Source organism: Durio zibethinus, unplaced genomic scaffold (genome assembly GCF_047325235.1).
Source record: "Durio zibethinus cultivar Kanyao isolate XHJ-2024 unplaced genomic scaffold, ASM4732523v1 HiC_scaffold_321, whole genome shotgun sequence".
Taxonomy (NCBI): Eukaryota; Viridiplantae; Streptophyta; class Magnoliopsida; order Malvales; family Malvaceae; genus Durio; species Durio zibethinus.
This window is the reverse complement of record NW_028322944.1, coordinates 52501-72500: the sequence shown is the minus strand read 5'-3', so window position 1 is coordinate 72500 and position 20000 is coordinate 52501. Positions and strand designations below refer to the sequence as shown.

Below are 20000 nucleotides of genomic sequence, written 5' to 3'. Positions count from 1 at the left end.
CTATATTGACAAAATGAATAATCATATATATAATAATATCATATAATAAGGAGTATTGATTATCGAACCGATTCGCCGGTATGTAGAAATTGATGGACAATTTATTCTATATCAAACTATAAGTATTTCATTGGTTCATAAAAATAAACATGAAATTAATCAAAGACGCAAAAAAAAAAACTATATTGACAAAATGAATAATCATATATATAATAATATCATATAATAAGGAGTATTGATTATCGAACCGATTCGCCGGTATGTAGAAATTGATGGACAATTTATTCTATATCAAACTATAAGTATTTCATTGGTTCATAAAAATAAACATGAAATTAATCAAAGACGCAAAAAAAAAAACTATATTGACAAAATGAATAATCATATATATAATAATATCATATAATAAGGAGTATTGATTATCGAACCGATTCGCCGGTATGTAGAAATTGATGGACAATTTATTCTATATCAAACTATAAGTATTTCATTGGTTCATAAAAATAAACATCAAATTAATCAAAGACGCAAAAAAAAAAAAACTATATTGACAAAATGAATAATCAGATGAGAATAATATCATATAATAATGAATAATCCAGAAAAAAAAAAAACAAAAAAAAAAAAATTAGGGGGTTTCTTATGATTTTCAAATCGTTTATACCGAGTAATCTAATATCCTTATTCATGAGGATAATCAATTCAGTCCTGTCAGTCCTTGTGGTCGGACTCTATTATGGATTTCTGACCACATTATCCCTAGGTCCCTCTTATCTCCTCCTTGTACAAACTTGGGTTATGGAACAAGGAGAAGAAGGAAACGAGAAGAGGGCAGCAGCAACAACTGGCTTTCTTATGGGACAGCTCATGCTGTTCATATCGATCTACTATGAGCCTCTGCATTTAGCATTGATTAGACCTCATCTACTAAATGTCCTAGTTCTACCGTATCTTTGGTTTTATTACTTCTGGAACAATGACAAAGACTATTTTGATTTTTTTGATTATTATGCAGGAGAGACTGCCGGAAATTCAATGCGTAATCTTAGGATTCAATGTGTATTCCTGCATAATTTAATTTTTCAATTAGTCAACCATTTCATTTTACCAAGTCCAATGTTAGCCAGATTAGTCAACATTTATATGTTTCGATACAACACCAATATGTTATTTGTAATAAGTAGTTTTGTTGGTTTTTTAATTGGTCATATTTTATTAATGAAATGGGTTGGATTGGTATTAGTCTGGATACAAAAAATTTTATTAATGAAATGGGTTGGAGTGGTATTAGCCTGGATACAAAAAAGGACTTTTCTTAGGTATTATATAGTTATTCGATCTAATAGGCATCTTATATTCGAACTTACAAAGTCTATTCCTCGAATCTTTACTCTTCTCTTTTTTATTACCTGTCTTTACTCTATAGGTAGAAAACCGTCACACATGCTGACTAAGAAACTGACAGGAATTCATCAAAGCCGAAGAAAAGGGCAGGAATTGGAGGAATTGAAGGAATTGGAGGAAAGGGAGGAAGAAACAAACATAGAAATAGAAACTATTTCCAAAGGGGGGGAGGAACAGGTATCCACCAAAGAAAATCTTTCTTATTACCCTTTTTCGAAAGAGACCGACTATAAAAATAGCCCAGTTTATGAAACTTCTTATCTGGATGGGAATCAGGAAAATTCGAAGTTAGAAATAATATCAGAAAAAAAAGAATATAAAAAATTATTATGGTTTGAAAAACCTCTTGTGACGCTTATTTTTGATTATAAACAACGGAATCGACCTTGGCGATATATAAAAAATAATCGGTTTGACAATGCTCTAAAAAATGAAATGTCACAATATTTTTTTTATACATGTCGAAGTGATGGAAAAGAAAAAATCTCTTTTACATATCCACCTAGTTTAGCAGCTTTTGGAGAAATGGTACAAAAACAAATAGATTTTTTCACACCAGAAGAATTGTTTTCTGACGAATCGTATACTGATTGGAGTTTTATCAATGAACTAAAAAGAATAAATTTAAGTAAGGAGTTTATAAAGAGAGTCGAATATTTAGATAAGGAATATTTATATAAGGAATCTTTTGATCTGGGCATACTTGAAAAAAGGACTCGATTTTCTAATTATGAAACTAATGAAGAAACTAATAATGAAACTAATAATGAAACTAATAATGAAACTAATAATGAAGAAACTACTACTGAAACTAATAATGAAACTAATAATGAAACTAATAATGAAACTAATAATGAAACTAATAATGAAACTAAAAGAAATAATGAAATTAAAAGAAATAATGAAACTAATAATGAAACTAATAATGAAACTAATAATGAAACTAAAAGAAATAATGAAACTAAAAGAAATAATGAAACTAAAAGAAATAATGAAACTAATAATGAAACTAATAATGAAACTAATAATGAAACTAAAATAAAATACTTGCCTAAAATATATGATCCTTTCTTGCAGGGACCCTACCGCGGAAGAATCAAAAAATTGTTTTCACCTTTAAGTGAAAAAACAAACACGGATCCGTTTTGGATAAATAAGATTCATGTTATACTTCTTGCTACTGATTATTACGAATTTGAACAGACAATAGATACACTCAAATCATTATCAACAGAAAAAGAACTTTCTTTATTGACAGAAACAGAAGATGAACAGACAATAGATACACTCAAATCATTATCAACAGAAAAAGAACTTTCTTTATTGACAGAAACAGAAGATGAACAGACAATAGATACACTCAAATCATTATCAACAGAAAAAGAACTTTCTTTATTGACAGAAACAGAAGATGAACAGACAATAGATACACTCAAATCATTATCAACAGAAAAAGAACTTTCTTTATTGACAGAAACAGAAGATGAACAGACAATAGATACACTCAAATCATTATCAACAGAAAAAGAACTTTCTTTATTGACAGAAACAGAAGATGAACAGACAATAGATACACTCAAATCATTATCAACAGAAAAAGAACTTTCTTTATTGACAGAAACAGAAGATGAACAGGGAAATATCGATTCCGAGGATCGAGTCAAAATTTTGAAATTTTTATGCAATATAGTTATAACTAATCCCGACAATCAAACAATTATAAAAAAATCTAATGGAATAAAAGAAATAAGTAATGGAATAAAAGAAATAAGTAAAGAAGTTCCTCGATGGTCATACAAACTACTCGACATTTTCGAACAACACCATAGAGGAGGCGAGGAACACATGATAACAGATTATGCAATTCGTTCAAGAATCTTCCGGTACGCAATAGTTTTTTCTAAGGAGGAGTTAAAGGATGATTTTTTTCTACCAAACGATATAGAAAACGACCTATCTTTGATGGAATATTCGCCAGAACCGAATTTTCGTCGAGACATAATAAAAGGTGCCGTGCGTGCCCAAAGACGTAAAATAATTAATGGGGAACTGTTTCAATCAAATGTGCATTCCCCACTTTTTTTTGACAGAGTAGACAGCCTCTTCTTCAGAGTGTTCAGATCTTTGTATTCTGATATTTCTTGGCTGATAAAACTAATATCTCGAAATTGGATATGGAAAAACAAAGAATCACAAATTTCTGATTATACAGAAAATGAGGAGGACTAAGAGAAGAAGACGAAGAGATAAGAGAAAGCATAGAAAAGATACAAGAAAGAGACAAAGAGGAAGAAAAAAGAAGAGAAAGCATAGAAGAGATACAAAAAGGAGACAAAAAAGAGAAAGAAAAAAGAAGACAAGAGTCAGAGGCAGATGACTTCCTGCTGGACGCAGCAGAATTTTGGGATATCGTCTTTTTTGGTCAAGGACCAAGGGGCATCATGTTAATAGCCCAATCGATTTTTAGAAAATATATTCTATTACCTTCATTGATAATAGCTAAAAACATTGTCCGTATATTATTATTTCAAATTCCTGAGTGGTCCACGGATTTCAAGGGTTGGAAGCGAGAAATACATGTTAAATGCACTTATAATGGTCTTCAATTCTCCACAAAAGACTTTCCAAAAAATTGGTTATCAGAAGGTATCCAGATCAAGATCCTATATCCTTTTCGCCTGAAACCTTGGCGCGGATCTAAACTGAAACCCTCTCATAAAGATCCAATGAAAAAAAAGCATAAAGATCCAATGAAAAAAAAGCATAAAGATCCAATGAAAAAAAAGAAAGTTAAAAAGAATGATTTTTGCTTTTTAACAGCTTGTGGACTGGAAAGTGACTTACCTTGCGGTCCTCCTCGAAGACGGCCTTCGTTTTTTCAGCCTATTTTTAACGAACTAGAAAAAAAAAGTGAAAAATGGAAAATTTTTAAAAAAGGAAAAAAATTGTTTCGAAAAGTCTCAGGAGAAACAAAAATTCCATTTGTAAAGGGAATAATAAAAAAACTTTCAAAAAGAAATCCAGTTTTGGAGTTGAGAGAAGAATTGGGCGAAACTAAAAAAGATTTGGGCGAAACTAAAAAAGATTCGATAATCAGTAATAAGATGATTGACGAATCATCCCTTCAAATTCAATCTATGGAGCGGACAAATTATTCATTAACAGAAAAAAAGATAAAAGATCTGACTGAGAGAACAAACACAATCAAAAATCAAATAGAAAAAATTATAAAAGACAAGAAATTAGAATCATCAAAAAAATTTTGGAAAATATTAAAAAGAAGAAATATTCGATTAATCCGTAAATTCTATTTATTTATAAAACTTTTTATTCAAAAGATATACATAGATATTTTTCTATATATCATTAAATATATCATTAATATTCCAAGACCCAATCCACAACTTTTTCTTGAATCAACAAAAAAAATGATTGATAAATTCATTTACAATAATGAAGCAAATCAAGAAAGAATTAATAAACCAAATAAAAATACAATTCATTTTATTTCAACTATAAAAAATATAAAAAACTCACTTTCGAATATTAGAAATCAAAATGCAAAAGCTTTTTGTGACTTATCCTCCCTCTCACAAGCATATGTATTTTACAAATTATCACAAACCCAAGTTATTAAATTCAAACCTATCCTTCAATATCACGGAACATCTCTTTTTCTTAAAAATGAAATAAAAGATTATTTTGAAGAACAAGGAATATCTCATTCCCAATTAAAACATCATTATGGGTTAAGACAAAAAATCTCTGGAATAAAGGAATGGAAAAACTGGTTAAGGAGTCATTATCAATACGATTATCAATACGATTTAGTTCAGAGTATATGGCTTAGATTAGTACCAGAACAATGGCGAAATAGAGTCAATCAACACTATATGGCTCAAAATAAAGATTTAACAAAATGGGATTCAGATGAAAAAGAAAGATTAATACATTACGAAAAAAAAAATGATTTTCAAGCGAATTCATTACTGAATCAAGAATATAAACTGAATCAAGAACAAAAACGGAATCAAGAACAAAAATATAAAAAAGATAATTTTAAAAAACACTATAGATATAATTTATTATCATATATATTTATTATATATCAAGATATGAGGGACTCATATACTTATGGATCACCATTACAAGTAAATAAGAGGGAAGAGATTCCTTATAATTACAACATGGATAAACGAAAATTTTTTGATATATTGGGGGATATTCCTATCCATAATTATCTAACGGGGAAAACGGGGAAAACGGGGAAATTTTCGCATAGAAAATTTTTTAATTGGAGAATTCTTAATTTTTGTCTTAGAAATAAGACCGATATTGAGTCCTGGGTCGATACCAGTACCAAGAGTAAGAAGACCAGTACCAAGAGTAAGAAAACCAGTACCAAGAGTAAGAAAAATATTAAGACTGTGATTAATAATTTTAATAATTATCAAATATCGAATCTGGAACTTTGGTTCTTCCCAGAATTTGTGCTACTATATAATGCATATAAGGTTGAACCATGGATCATACCAATAAAACTACTTCTTTTCAATTTTAATTTTAATGGAAAAAAAGAGGATCTTGTATCAGATGCAAAAAAAAAAAGAAAATTTAGATCCGTTCTCTCAAATCAAGAAAAAGATGTTGAAGAAGATTATGGTAAATCATCCAATCAAGAAAAAGGTAAATCATCCAATCAAGAAAAAGGTAAATCATACAATCAAGAAAAAGATGTTGAAGAAGATTATGGTAAATCATCCAATCAAGAAAAAGGTAAATCATCCAATCAAGAAAAAGGTAAATCATACAATCAAGAAAAAGATGTTGAAGAAGATTATGGTAAATCATACAATGAAGAAAAAGGTAAATCATACAATCAAGAAAAAGATGTTGAAGAAGATTATGGTAAATCATACAATGAAGAAAAAGGTAAATCATACAATCAAGAAAAAGATGTTGAAGAAGATTATGGTAAATCATCCAATCAAGAAAAAGGTAAATCATACAATCAAGAAAAAGATGTTGAAGAAGATTATGGTAAATCATCCAATCAAGAAAAAGGTAAATCATACAATCAAGAAAAAGGTAAATCATCCAATCAAGAAAAAGGTAAATCATCCAATCAAGAAAAAGGTAAATCAGATCAAGAAAAAGGTAAATCAGACAATCAAGAAAAAGATGTTGAAGAAGATTCTGGTAAATCAAAAAAACATAGAAAGGAAGACGAGAGCAAGAGAGAAGCTCGTTTATTCCTACAAAAGTATTTGTATTTTCAATTCGGATGGGATGCTGATTCTTTCGATGAAAAAATAATCAAAAATATCAAAGCATATTCTTTCATTCTTGGCCTGATAAATATGAATGAAACTTTTCTATACTCTGTTAGAAGAGGAGGAACGAATCTGGATATTTTGATGGATTCGGCGGATAAGTTACTTTTAACTTATCAATACCTACTCAAAAAAGGAGTATTGATTATCGAACCAATTCGCCGGTATGTAGAAATTGATGGACAATTTATTCTATATCAAACTATAAGTATTTCATTGGTTCATAAAAATAAACATGAAATTAATCAAAGACGCAAAAAAAAAAAAAGACGCAAAAAAAAAAACTATATTGAAAAAAATAATTTTGATGAATCCATTGCAAGACATCAAAAAATGACTGAAAATAAAGACAAAAATCATTATGATTTGTTTATTCCTGAAAATATTTTATCCCCTAACCACCGGAGAGAATTGCGAATTCGAATTTCTTTCAATTCAAGGGATAAAAATGGTATGCATAGAAATCCAGTATTTTTAAATAATGTAAAAAACTGTGGTCAAGTTTTGAATAAAAACAAACATCTTGATAGTGATAAAAAGAAACTAATTAAATTAAAGTTCTTTCTTTGGCCCAATTATCGATTAGAAGATTTAGCTTGTATGAATCGCTATTGGTTTAATAGTAATAATGGCAGTCGTTTCAGTATGGTAAGGATACATATGTATCCGCGTTTGAAAATTCGTCAATGGTACATTTTTCCATATATTATGATTGAAAACCGGATTGATTAATTTTATTTGAAAAAATTATAAAGTTCATAACGAACTTAAAATCATTGTGCATATTAAAATGAATGGTATTATTATTATTACTGATCAGTAAAATTCACATTCAAAAAAAGGGGGAGAGAAATTTTTGTTTTATGGTAAAAAATTCATTCATCTCAGTTATTTTTCAAGAAAAAAAAGAAGAAAACAAGGGGTCCGTTGAATTTCAAATAGTCAGTTTCACCAATAAGATACGAAGACTTACTTCACATTTGGAATTGCACAAAAAAGACTATTTATCTCAGAGAGGTCTACGTAAAATTCTAGGAAAACGTCAACGGCTTCTGTCTTATTTATCAAAGAAAAATAACATACGTTATAAAGAATTAATTAGTGAGTTGGATATTCGGGAATCAAAAAATCGTTAATTTGATTGAATTAGTCGATTTATTATATTTTTCATTTTGATGTACTTCTTTTCGTTTTCAACAATTCATGTAAGAATGAATCGAGGAAAAACTTATGAATCTATCAGCTACAGAAAAAGACCTTATGATAGTCAATATGGGACCTCACCACCCATCAATGCACGGTGTTCTTCGTCTCATCGTTACTCTAGATGGTGAAGATGTTGTTGACTGTGAACCAATATTAGGTTATTTACACAGAGGAATGGAAAAAATTGCGGAAAACCGAACAATTATACAATATTTGCCTTATGTAACACGTTGGGATTATTTAGCCACTATGTTCACGGAAGCAATAACCGTAAATGGACCAGAACAATTGGGCAATATTCAAGTCCCTAAAAGAGCCAGCTATATCAGAGTAATTATGTTGGAGTTGAGTCGTATAGCTTCTCATCTATTATGGCTTGGACCTTTTATGGCCGATATTGGTGCACAGACCCCCTTTTTCTATATTTTCAGAGAAAGAGAATTAGTATATGATCTATTCGAAGCTGCCACCGGTATGAGAATGATGCATAATTATTTTCGTATCGGAGGAGTAGCGGCCGATCTACCCTATGGCTGGATAGATAAATGTTTGGATTTCTGTGATTATTTTTTAACAGGAATTGTTGAATATCAAAAACTTATTACGCGAAATCCTATTTTTTTAGAACGAGTTGAAGGGGTAGGGGTTATTGGTGGAGAAGAAGCAATAAATTGGGGTCTATCCGGCCCAATGCTACGAGCCTCTGGAATCAAATGGGATCTTCGTAAAGTTGATCATTATGAGTGTTACGACGAATTTGATTGGGAAATCCAGTGGCAAAAAGAAGGAGATTCATTAGCTCGTTATTTAGTCCGAATCAGTGAAATGACGGAATCCATAAAAATAATTCAACAGGCCCTGGAAGGAATTCCGGGGGGTCCCTATGAGAATTTAGAAATCCGATGTTTTGATCGAGAAAGGGATCCAGAATGGAATGATTTTGAATATCGATTCATTAGTAAAAAACCTTCTCCTACATTTGAATTACCGAGACAAGAACTTTATGCGAGAATGGAAGCCCCAAAGGGAGAATTAGGAATTTTTCTGATAGGAGATCAAAGTGGTTTTCCTTGGAGATGGAAAATTCGCCCGCCGGGTTTTATCAATTTGCAAATTCTTCCTCAGTTAGTTAAAAGAATGAAATTGGCTGATATTATGACGATACTAGGTAGCATAGATATCATTATGGGAGAAGTTGATCGTTGAAATGATAATTTATACAACAGAAGTAGAAGATATCAATTCCTTTTACAGATTGGAATCCTTAAAAGAGGTCTATGGGATCATATGGATGTTTGTCCCTATTTTGACTCTTGTATTGGGAATCACAATAGGTGTACTAGTAATTGTATGGTTAGAAAGAGAAATATCTGCAGGAATACAACAACGTATTGGGCCTGAATACGCCGGCCCTTTGGGAATTCTTCAAGCTCTAGCAGATGGAACAAAACTGCTTTTCAAAGAGAATATTCTTCCATCTAGAGGAAATACTCGTTTATTCCGTATTGGACCGTCTATAGCAGTCATATCCATTTTACTAAGTTTTTCAGTAATTCCTTTTAGCTCTCGCCTTATTTTAGCCGATCTCAATATCGGTATTTTTTTATGGATTGCCATTTCAAGTATTGCTCCTGTTGGACTTCTTATGTCAGGATACGGATCAAATAATAAATATTCCTTTTTAGGTGGTCTGCGAGCTGCTGCTCAATCGATTAGTTATGAAATACCATTAACTCTATGTGTTTTATCAATATCTCTACGTGCGATTCGTTGAAATATAAACTTTTCTTTTCCCTATTCCTTTCGTTCTATAAAATAAGCTGAATGGATTGAATAGATATCTTCGTTATTTTATTATCCTTCAGGTTGATAAACTAAATTAGATAGTATATATATGAGTGAAAGAAAGCAGCTTATAAATTCGCAGTAAATTAAACAAAAAAAAATTTAATCTCATTTCCTATGTACAAGAGTTAAGTGGAAGAAAACATAAGTGGAAGAAGTCTTTACCCCAAGACGGGTTGATTAGTCAATCTAGCTTGAAGCGGGCTCAAAAGATCAACCGTATAGAGTTTTGGCTATCCTTTGTATAGATTCCCATACATGTATTGCCAAACCAAACGGGGGATTGAACAAAAAAATGAGTGGATGGTTAGGAACACCAAAATACACAAAGGATTAGTAATGGAGATTATGTAAATTATATAAAAAGGATATTTCTGGATAACATAAAAAGAATACTAATTGGGGCTTTAAATTAGTAGAAATGAGTAGGCAGTACTACCCACGATTCCGGTCCAGAGTATGCTCCTATCCACCGATTAAAGTAATGACTATCAGGAACGAAATAATCCTTTACTATTTTTTAGTTTAAGCCCCCATTCGTAATTTTCTCAGATCAGAAAGAAGAATAGGAACGAAAAAGAAAGAATAAAAAATAAATATTTTTTTTTTTTTTATTCTTTCTTTCATATATATAGAGAGATATAATCTGTGTCATGATTTATGAGCTAATGTAATATTTAATTTTTTTCGTAATCGAAAACAATGGGTTGAAATATCTATTGATATTTCTACAAGAAGTATTTTATTGAAGGCTTAAGTTATTACTCAACAAATAAAAATTGAAATTAGTAACGGGCGAGATCAATTCAGAAGCACTTTTTTTATTCTTCATAATATAGCAGACAGAATTCCATTGGTATAATTTTGGACCTTCCAATCCATTTTTTCTCTATCTATTCTACAACCATACGAAGAGAAATAATACTGATTCGGTCCTTAAATTTATTTGTGACCCACGAGGAGCCGTATGAGTTGAAAACCTCATGTACGGTTTTGGACTAGCGATGGGAACAGTGATGTTATCATCGACTATAATTATCTAACAGCTCAAGTACAGTTGATATAGTTGAGGCGCAATCAAAATATGGGGTTTGGGGATGGAATTTGTGGCGTCAGCCAATAGGGTTTATCGTTTTTCTAATTTCTTCTCTAGCAGAATGTGAGAGATTACCTTTTGATTTACCAGAAGCCGAGGAAGAATTAGTAGCAGGGTATCAAACCGAATATTCGGGTATCAAATTTGGTTTATTTTATGTTGCTTCCTATCTAAATCTATTACTTTCTTCCTTATTTGTAACAGTTCTTTACTTGGGGGGTTGGAATATTTCCATTCCGTACGTATTCGTCCCTGAGCTATTTGAAATAAATAAAATGAATGGAATCTTTGGAACGACAATTGGTATCTTTATTACATTAGCTAAAACTTATTTGTTTTTGTTTATTTCTATCGCAACAAGATGGACTTTACCTAGGTTAAGAATGGACCAATTATTAAATCTTGGATGGAAATTTCTTTTACCCATTTCTCTCGGTAATCTATTATTAACAACTTCTTTCCAACTTCTTTCACTGTAAAGAAAAAAAGAATACGAGATTCATGACTTGGTTCAAACAAGAGAAAGAAACAAACATAAAATTATTCATAGATATTCACGATATGTTCCCTATGGTAACTGGGTTCATGAATTATGGCCACCAAACAGTCCGAGCAGCAAGGTACATTGGTCAAGGTTTCATGATTACCTTATCCCACGCAAATCGTTTACCTGTAACTATTCAATACCCTTATGAAAAATTAATCGCATCAGAGCGTTTCCGTGGGCGAATCCATTTTGAATTTGATAAATGCATTGCTTGTGAAGTATGTGTTCGTGTATGCCCTATAGATCTGCCTGTTGTTGATTGGAAATTTGAAACGGATATTAGAAAAAAACGATTGCTTAATTACAGTATTGATTTCGGAATTTGTATATTTTGTGGTAACTGCGTTGAGTATTGTCCAACAAATTGTTTATCAATGACTGAAGAATATGAACTTTCTACTTACGACCGTCACGAATTGAATTATAATCAAATTGCTTTGGGCCGTTTACCAATGTCAGTAATTGACGATTATACAATTCGAACAATTTTGAATTCGCCTCAAAGAAAAACTGAGTAAGTAAACCTCCTATTCTATTAAAGAGAAATTTCCAATTCTTTTAAGGTTCCGTTTTGGTTTAAGTTAAAAGAATATTTGGTTTGACTTAAAAGAATGAGGCCTTTACTCTTTGTTTGGTCAATAAATAAAAATTCAATTACAAATTAACTGGTTGATAAGAATTTCGAATTCATTTTTCTTGAAAATCTATTAATATATTCGTAATTATTTCGAAATATATAGTTTCAAAAAACAAAATACCCTTTCGAACCGAACAAAAAAAAAGAATTAAAAACGAAACAATAATTGTACTTAGATCAATTCACACCTAATAGATTAGGATTTTATTCAATTAGGAACGTATCATAAAAAAAAAATTCCTGGTCGGGTCAATAAGATCATGAAAAGCATTTCGATTTATTTATCTCTTATTTTACATATAATGGATTTGCCTGGACCAATACACGATTTTCTTTTAGTTTTTCTGGGATCGGGTCTTATATTAGGGGGCCTGGGAGTGGTATTACTTACCAATCCAATTTTTTCTGCCTTTTCATTGGGATTGGTTCTTGTTTGTATATCCTTATTCTATATTCTCTCAAATTCTCATTTTGTAGCTGCTGCCCAGCTTCTTATTTATGTGGGAGCCATAAATGTTTTAATCCTATTTGCTGTGATGTTCATGAATGGTTCAGAATATTATAAAAATTTTAATCTGTGGACCATTGGGAATGGCCTTACTTCGTTGATTTGTACAAGTATTCTTGTTTCGCTAATTACTACTATATTAGATACATCATGGTACGGGATTATTTGGACTACAAGATCAAACCAAATTATAGAACAAGATTTGATAAGTAATAGTCAACAAATTGGAATTCATTTAGCAACAGATTTTTTTCTTCCATTTGAATTCATTTCACTAATTCTTTTAGTTGCTTTGATAGGTGCAATTGCTGTGGCTCGTCAGTAATAAATCTTTCTAACTAGGAATAGCAAGCAATCCAAATTAAACTTTTTTCTGTCTTATCGCATCTATTTTCCTTGAATTCTTGTTCGTGTATAAAATATAAAATAGAAATTCGTTTATTCGAGATATTTCCAATATATTCTTTTTGTTATATTCTATTCTAGTCAATCAAATCCGTTGAATTATTGTTCATATTAAAATGAATCGAAATTGATAAGGAGTTGGTCAATGATGCTCGAACATATACTTGTTTTGAGTGCCTATTTATTTTCTATCGGTATTTATGGATTGATCACGAGTCGAAATATGGTTCGGGCCCTTATGTGTCTTGAACTTATACTGAATGCGGTTAATATAAATTTTGTAACATTTTCTGATTTTTTTGATAGTCGGCAATTAAAAGGAAATATTTTATCAATTTTTGTTATAGCTATTGCAGCCGCTGAAGCAGCTATTGGATCAGCTATTGTTTCCTCAATTTATCGTAACAGAAAATCAACGCGTATCAATCAATCAACTTTGTTGAATAAGTAATATTAATAATATTAAATTATAAGATTCACCAATTTGAATTAGCATGTCCAATATGTTGGAATCTACATCATGTTTTCGAAAACGTAAGAAATCAAAGTATCTTGGTCCTTTCTTATGAGTTGATCCCGAAGGAAATTGATTAGAAAATTTCTGGTAAATCGTTGATTCATCTGGTGTTTAACTATAATGATTCATTTACAAGTTTACTAGATTGAAATTTTATGATGTTCAAAAAATTATAGATCCCATGTCACATTCAGTAAAAATTTATGATACATGTATAGGGTGTACTCAATGTGTCCGAGCCTGCCCCACCGATGTGTTAGAAATGATACCTTGGGATGGATGTAAAGCTAAGCAAATTGCTTCCGCTCCAAGAACAGAAGACTGTGTTGGTTGTAAGAGATGTGAATCCGCTTGTCCAACAGATTTCTTGAGCGTTCGAGTTTATTTATGGCATGAAACAACTCGAAGTATGGGTCTAGCTTATTGATACGTTCCCGAAAACCCCACTTGAATACATTTTGAATCCATTTTATTTTTTTTTTACTGAAAAAACCCGTGCTCAAAAAAAATCTTTTTTGAGCACGGGTTTTTCTGGTCCAAGTGCATCTTGTCTTTACCACGAATTATTTTCCTTGGTTAACAATAATTGTAGTTTTACCAATATCTGCAGGTTCTTTAATTTTCTTTCTTCCTCATAGAGGAAATAAGCTAATTAAGTGGTATACTATGTGTATATGCATATTTGAACTCCTTCTAACAACCTATGCATTTTGTTATCATTTCCGATTGGACGATCCATTAATCCAGCTGGAGGAAGATTATAAATGGATAAATTTTTTTGATTTTTACTGGAGATTGGGAATAGATGGACTTTCTATAGGGCCCATTTTACTGACAGGATTTATCACTACTTTAGCTACTTTGGCGGCTTGGCCAGTTACTCGAGATTCGCGATTATTCCATTTCTTGATGCTAGCAATGTACAGTGGTCAAATAGGATCATTTTCTTCTCGAGACCTTTTACTTTTTTTCATCATGTGGGAGTTCGAATTAATTCCCGTTTATCTACTTCTATCCATGTGGGGGGGAAAGAAACGTCTGTACTCGGCTACAAAATTTATTTTGTACACTGCGGGGGGTTCCATTTTTTTATTAATAGGAGTTTTGGGTATCGGTTTATACGGTTCTAATGAACCAACATTAAATTTTGAAACATTAGCTAATCAATCGTATCCTGTCGCACTGGAAATCATATTCTATATTGGATTTCTTATTGCTTTTGCTGTCAAATCGCCGATTATACCCTTACATACGTGGTTACCAGACACCCATGGGGAGGCACATTACAGTACTTGTATGCTTCTAGCCGGAATTTTATTAAAAATGGGAGCGTATGGATTAGTTCGCATCAATATGGAATTATTACCCCACGCTCATTCCATATTTTCTCCCTGGTTGATAATAGTGGGTACAATGCAAATAATTTATGCAGCTTCAACATCTCTTGGTCAACGGAATTTAAAAAAAAGAATAGCCTATTCCTCCGTATCTCATATGGGTTTCATAATTATAGGAATTGGCTCTATAACTGATACGGGACTCAACGGAGCTATTTTACAAATAATATCTCATGGATTTATCGGTGCTGCACTTTTTTTCTTGGCAGGAACGAGTTATGATAGAATGCGTCTTTTTTATCTCGACGAAATGGGTGGAATGGCTATTCCGATTCCAAAAATATTTACGATGTTCAGTATCTTATCGATGGCTTCTCTTGCATTACCGGGCATGAGTGGTTTTGTTGCAGAGTTGATAGTCTTTTTTGGAATAATTACCAGCCAAAAATATTTTTTAATGCCAAAAATACTAATTACTTTCGTAATGTCAATTGGAATGATATTAACTCCTATTTATTCATTATCTATGTCACGTCAAATGTTCTATGGATACAAGCTATTTAATGCTCAAAGTTCTTATTTTTTTGATTCTGGACCACGAGAGTTATTTGTTTCGATCTCTATCTTTCTACCAGTAATAGGTATTGGTATTTATCCGGATTTTGTCCTCTCATTATCAGGTGAGAAGGTCGAAACTATTCTATATAATTATTTTTATAGATAGTTTTGATGAATAAAACAAAAAATCAAAAAGTAATCCTATGATTTTTAAAATTGTTCGTTGTACAGTGAAAAAAAAAAGAAAGAAGTCTTTTTTCTTCTCTTAAGTTTAAGTTAAGTAAAAAAAGGTAAAAGAATTAAATTGAATTTTAATCAGACATCTTTGGCTTTTGTTAGAACCTTTTGAATCAAGTAGTGGAGTGATTCAAAAGGTTCTTGACAGCTTACAATAAGTTTTCTTATATATACGCTGTCCTATCTTAGTATTTGTTAGGCTTAGCCTTTTTATTCAATTCAATTAGATGTTAATGTAAATGAACCATAACTATGTAAACCTATTCCTAATAGATTGACCCCAAAATAGCATATCCAAATTATAAGAAATCCCATAGAAGCCACAAGTGCGGAATTTACACCTTCCAAATTTTTATTTGTTCGGGTATGTAAATAAATCGCGAATACGGTCCAAGTAATAAATGCCCAAGTTTCCTTTGGGTCCCAATTCCAATATGATCCCCACGCCTCATTAGCCCATACGGCTCCCGAAAGAATTCCTATGGTTAAAAAGATAAACCCGAGACTAATAATACGATAACTCCAACGATCCAATTGTTGAGTCAATTGATACCTGTAAAAATTTTTAGAAGAAAGAAAATAAGTGTTTAATAAAACATTGCTTCTTTCATTCATGTATTGGATTTCGCCAAACGAAAATGACTGATTTAATAAATTATTGTTTTTACCAATAATTTTTATGGCTTTTCGAAATGTAATGACTAGAAGAGCTACTGATAATAATGATCCACATAAAAGAGCTGCATAGCCTAATACCATCATACTTACGTGCATCATTAACCACTGGGATTGGAGAGCAGGCGCTAATATTGCGGATTGATGCATTTTGGTTAAAAGACCCGAAGTGGCAAAGCCTTGGGTAAAAATAACACTTGGTGCGGTTATTGCGCTTAAATCATTTTTACGCTTTTTAAAATAGTAAACCATATGAATAAGGGAGAAACCCCATGAAAGAAAGATTAATGATTCATATAAATCACTTAATGGGAAATGTCCTGAATAAATCCAACGAGTGACTAATAATCCTGTTATACAGAAAAAGGTAACTATCATGCCCTTTTCTGATGAATCATATAGTCCTACGACTTCATCGACTAATAAGAATAAGGTTAAAAAATGAATTGTAATTACAATTGAAACGACCGAAAAGGATATATGAGTTAATATATGCTCTAAAGTTGAAAAAATCATAAGAATTCTGAAAAAAGCGAGGGTTTCTAGATTTTATGGAATGGAAATCAGGAATTAAATTCATTATAGGACTTATTCTATCTCTTTAGAAGATACTATGCCGCTACTCGGACTCGAACCGAGATGCTCTAGCACTGCTTCCTAAGAGCAGCGTGTCTACCGATTTCACCATAGCGGCTTGCTCGAAATCATAATAAGCCATTTTTTATTCAATCGTCGAGATTGAAGGTGAAGGGGTCAATTCAATGTAAAATGTAAAAGAAGCATTTAATTTAAATTGATGAATAAAAACTCGTTTAAATAGCAATTTGAAGGTTCAAAAAGAATCTTTATTATTTATCGTTTTATTTAATTATCCTTTTTTTTATTTAATATTTAATTTAATATTTAATTATTTCAACAGAGATTTTATAGTTTGTGTTTTCCTAAAAGAGAACTCCTCTATTGTAACTAAACTAACTAGTTGTAACTTCAATTCATAGATAGAATTCAACAAAAAAATGTTCTTTATCATTTTAATTTTTTAATGATTCATCTCTCATTCTTTTATATGATTTTTATGAATCTATAAAAAAAAAAATGCTTATCAAATTGAATGAATAAATGAATGAAAAAATATTATTTTTAGAGATCACAATTTCAGCACCACATCCAATGATTTCAAAAGATTTATGTAATTTGCATAGCTTTGTATTAATCGTTAGGATTTTGCGTTTTAAGGATTTATCAAACCAACTAGATATTGGGTTGTACACGTTACGTTATATAAAAAGCGTTTCGATTCCTGTCATAATTGTACCATACTTCAAAAAAGTATTTCGAATTTCGAATTCTAAAAATATGTCTTGATTCATCTTCTTATACAAACATAGAATTTTTTTAGATCATTTTAAATTGATACATTATTTGTATATCCACTAAATTATAAAGGGAGTTTTCTCAATTGGGTTGAAAGCAAGGGAAGGATATATAGTAATTCAGAGAAATAATGATTCATAAAGTTACAAAATTGAAACTTAATGGATTAGTTTCAACAACCCAGTTAAAGCTCTTATATATATGTGCTCCGATATAGCTATAGTATAAATATACAAATTTTTATTATTTAATTATTTAATTATTTATTATTATAAATTGAAATTGAATATTATAAAAATAACAAATTATTATAACACTAAGATACCAAATGGGGCGATGGGGAAAATGAGAATCCCCATCCCGGAAATGAAAAAAAAAAAGATATTCAAAAAAGAAAACCTTTGTATCTTATTCGAGTTAAACCAATTCAGATTAAAAAAAAATTATTTGTCGTACAAAAAAACTTTTTGAATTACCCGTAAAAATAGATCTCGATAATGAAAAAGCTTTCAACGCCGCCCAATATCCTTTCTTTTTCCAAACATTTTTTCGAATACGCTTTTTTGATGTAGAAGTACGTTTTTTTGGAACTGCCATTCAAAAAAAAGGTTATTTAGTGCTATAGTTGGATGTCAAAGACATCTATTTTTAAAACAAAATGATCGGTGTCTTTATGTCATTATTTATCTATTCCTATAGATTTTCTAGATTAATAGATTTTCTAGATTATAATTATCTATATACTACTATATAAATTTCATAAGAACTAAATAGAGATGGGAAAATAACATAAAATGCTTCTATTCTAGAAAAAAAAAAAAAAAAAAATATGATATAACCTTTTTTTATTTATATTCCATACACTATCCAGAAAAAAAGAAGAATTTGTATTTAATTTATTGGTACCTTTCTTTTTTATATCTCCATTCAAATCTATAGGATAGATTAGGATCTATTATGATATATAAATTGAATTGATGAAATCAAAAAAACGTAAAAAAGAGTCTTTCCTTCTCTATCTCTGCCTATTTTTTTTGTCGTCCTACATTTATAATTTATACATCTCCATTTATACACGAAAAATACATCAAAACAAAAAAATGTAAAAAAACCATTTTATTTACCTAATAAAAAACAAACTTGAATTTTTTTCTATTAATTGGTAATTGGTCAAGCTCGAAGAGAGAGTATGCCCAATTTTCATTTTCAATCAAATTCGAATGAGACTCGTAATTAATCTGTTAAAGGATACATAATTTTGAAAAAAAAAAAGAATATTTTTTTTTTCCATTAGTAACTCGGTGATATCATTTGATTACTTCTAACTTCGAAATTTGAATATTTTTGAAATATTTGAGAAAGATTAAAAGATTAATAATAGAAAATTCCAGTTAACTTTGTAATATCTTGATTGTATTATTGCTCCCTTTCCATCAAAAGAGATAAGAGCCGGTGAATCAGAAACGATTAATTAAGAAAGAATAAGAAAAAAGTTTTTATGGAGCATACATATCAATATTCATGGATCATACCTTTTGTGCCACTTCCAATTCCTATTTTAATAGGAATGGGACTCCTACTTTTTCCGACGGCAACAAAAAATCTTCGTCGTATGTGGGCTTTTCCCAATATTTTATTGTTAAGTATAGTTATGATTTTTTCGGTCGATCTGTCTATTCAGCAAATAAATAGAAGTTCTATCTATCAATATGGATGGTCTTGGACCATCAATAATGATTTTTCTTTCGAGTTTGGCTACTTTATTGATTCACTTACCTCTATTATGTCAATATTAATCACTACTGTTGGAATTTTTGTTCTTATTTATAGTGACAATTATATGTCTCATGATCAAGGATATTTGAGATTTTTTGCTTATATGAGTTTATTCAATACTTCAATGTTGGGATTAGTTACTAGTTCTAATTTGATACAAATTTATATTTTTTGGGAATTGGTTGGAATGTGTTCTTATCTATTAATAGGGTTTTGGTTCACACGACCTGTTGCGGCAAACGCTTGTCAAAAAGCGTTTGTAACTAATCGGATAGGCGATTTTGGTTTATTATTAGGAATCTTAGGTTTTTATTGGATAACGGGAAGTTTCGAATTTCAAGATTTGTTCGAAATATTTAATAACGTGATTTATAATAATGAGGTTCATTTTTTATTTGTTACTTTATGTGCCTCTTTATTATTTGCCGGCGCAGTTGCTAAATCTGCGCAGTTTCCCCTTCATGTATGGTTACCTGATGCCATGGAGGGGCCTACTCCTATTTCGGCTCTTATACATGCTGCCACTATGGTAGCAGCGGGAATTT

At 30.8% G+C, this 20000-nt stretch overlaps 1 protein-coding gene across 1 annotated transcript; it reads left to right on the top strand.

The window, feature by feature from the left end:
* Positions 1-7579: 7579 nt before the first annotated feature.
* LOC149508576 (NAD(P)H-quinone oxidoreductase subunit H, chloroplastic) lies at positions 7580-12201 on the top strand. Its single transcript, XM_089757816.1, has 2 exons — positions 7580-9703; positions 10825-12201. Exon 1 carries the CDS (start codon positions 7968-7970, stop codon positions 9147-9149), a length of 1182 nt encoding a protein of 393 aa, XP_089613942.1. The 5' UTR covers positions 7580-7967; the 3' UTR covers positions 9150-9703; positions 10825-12201.
* The last annotated feature ends 7799 nt before the right edge of the window (positions 12202-20000 follow it).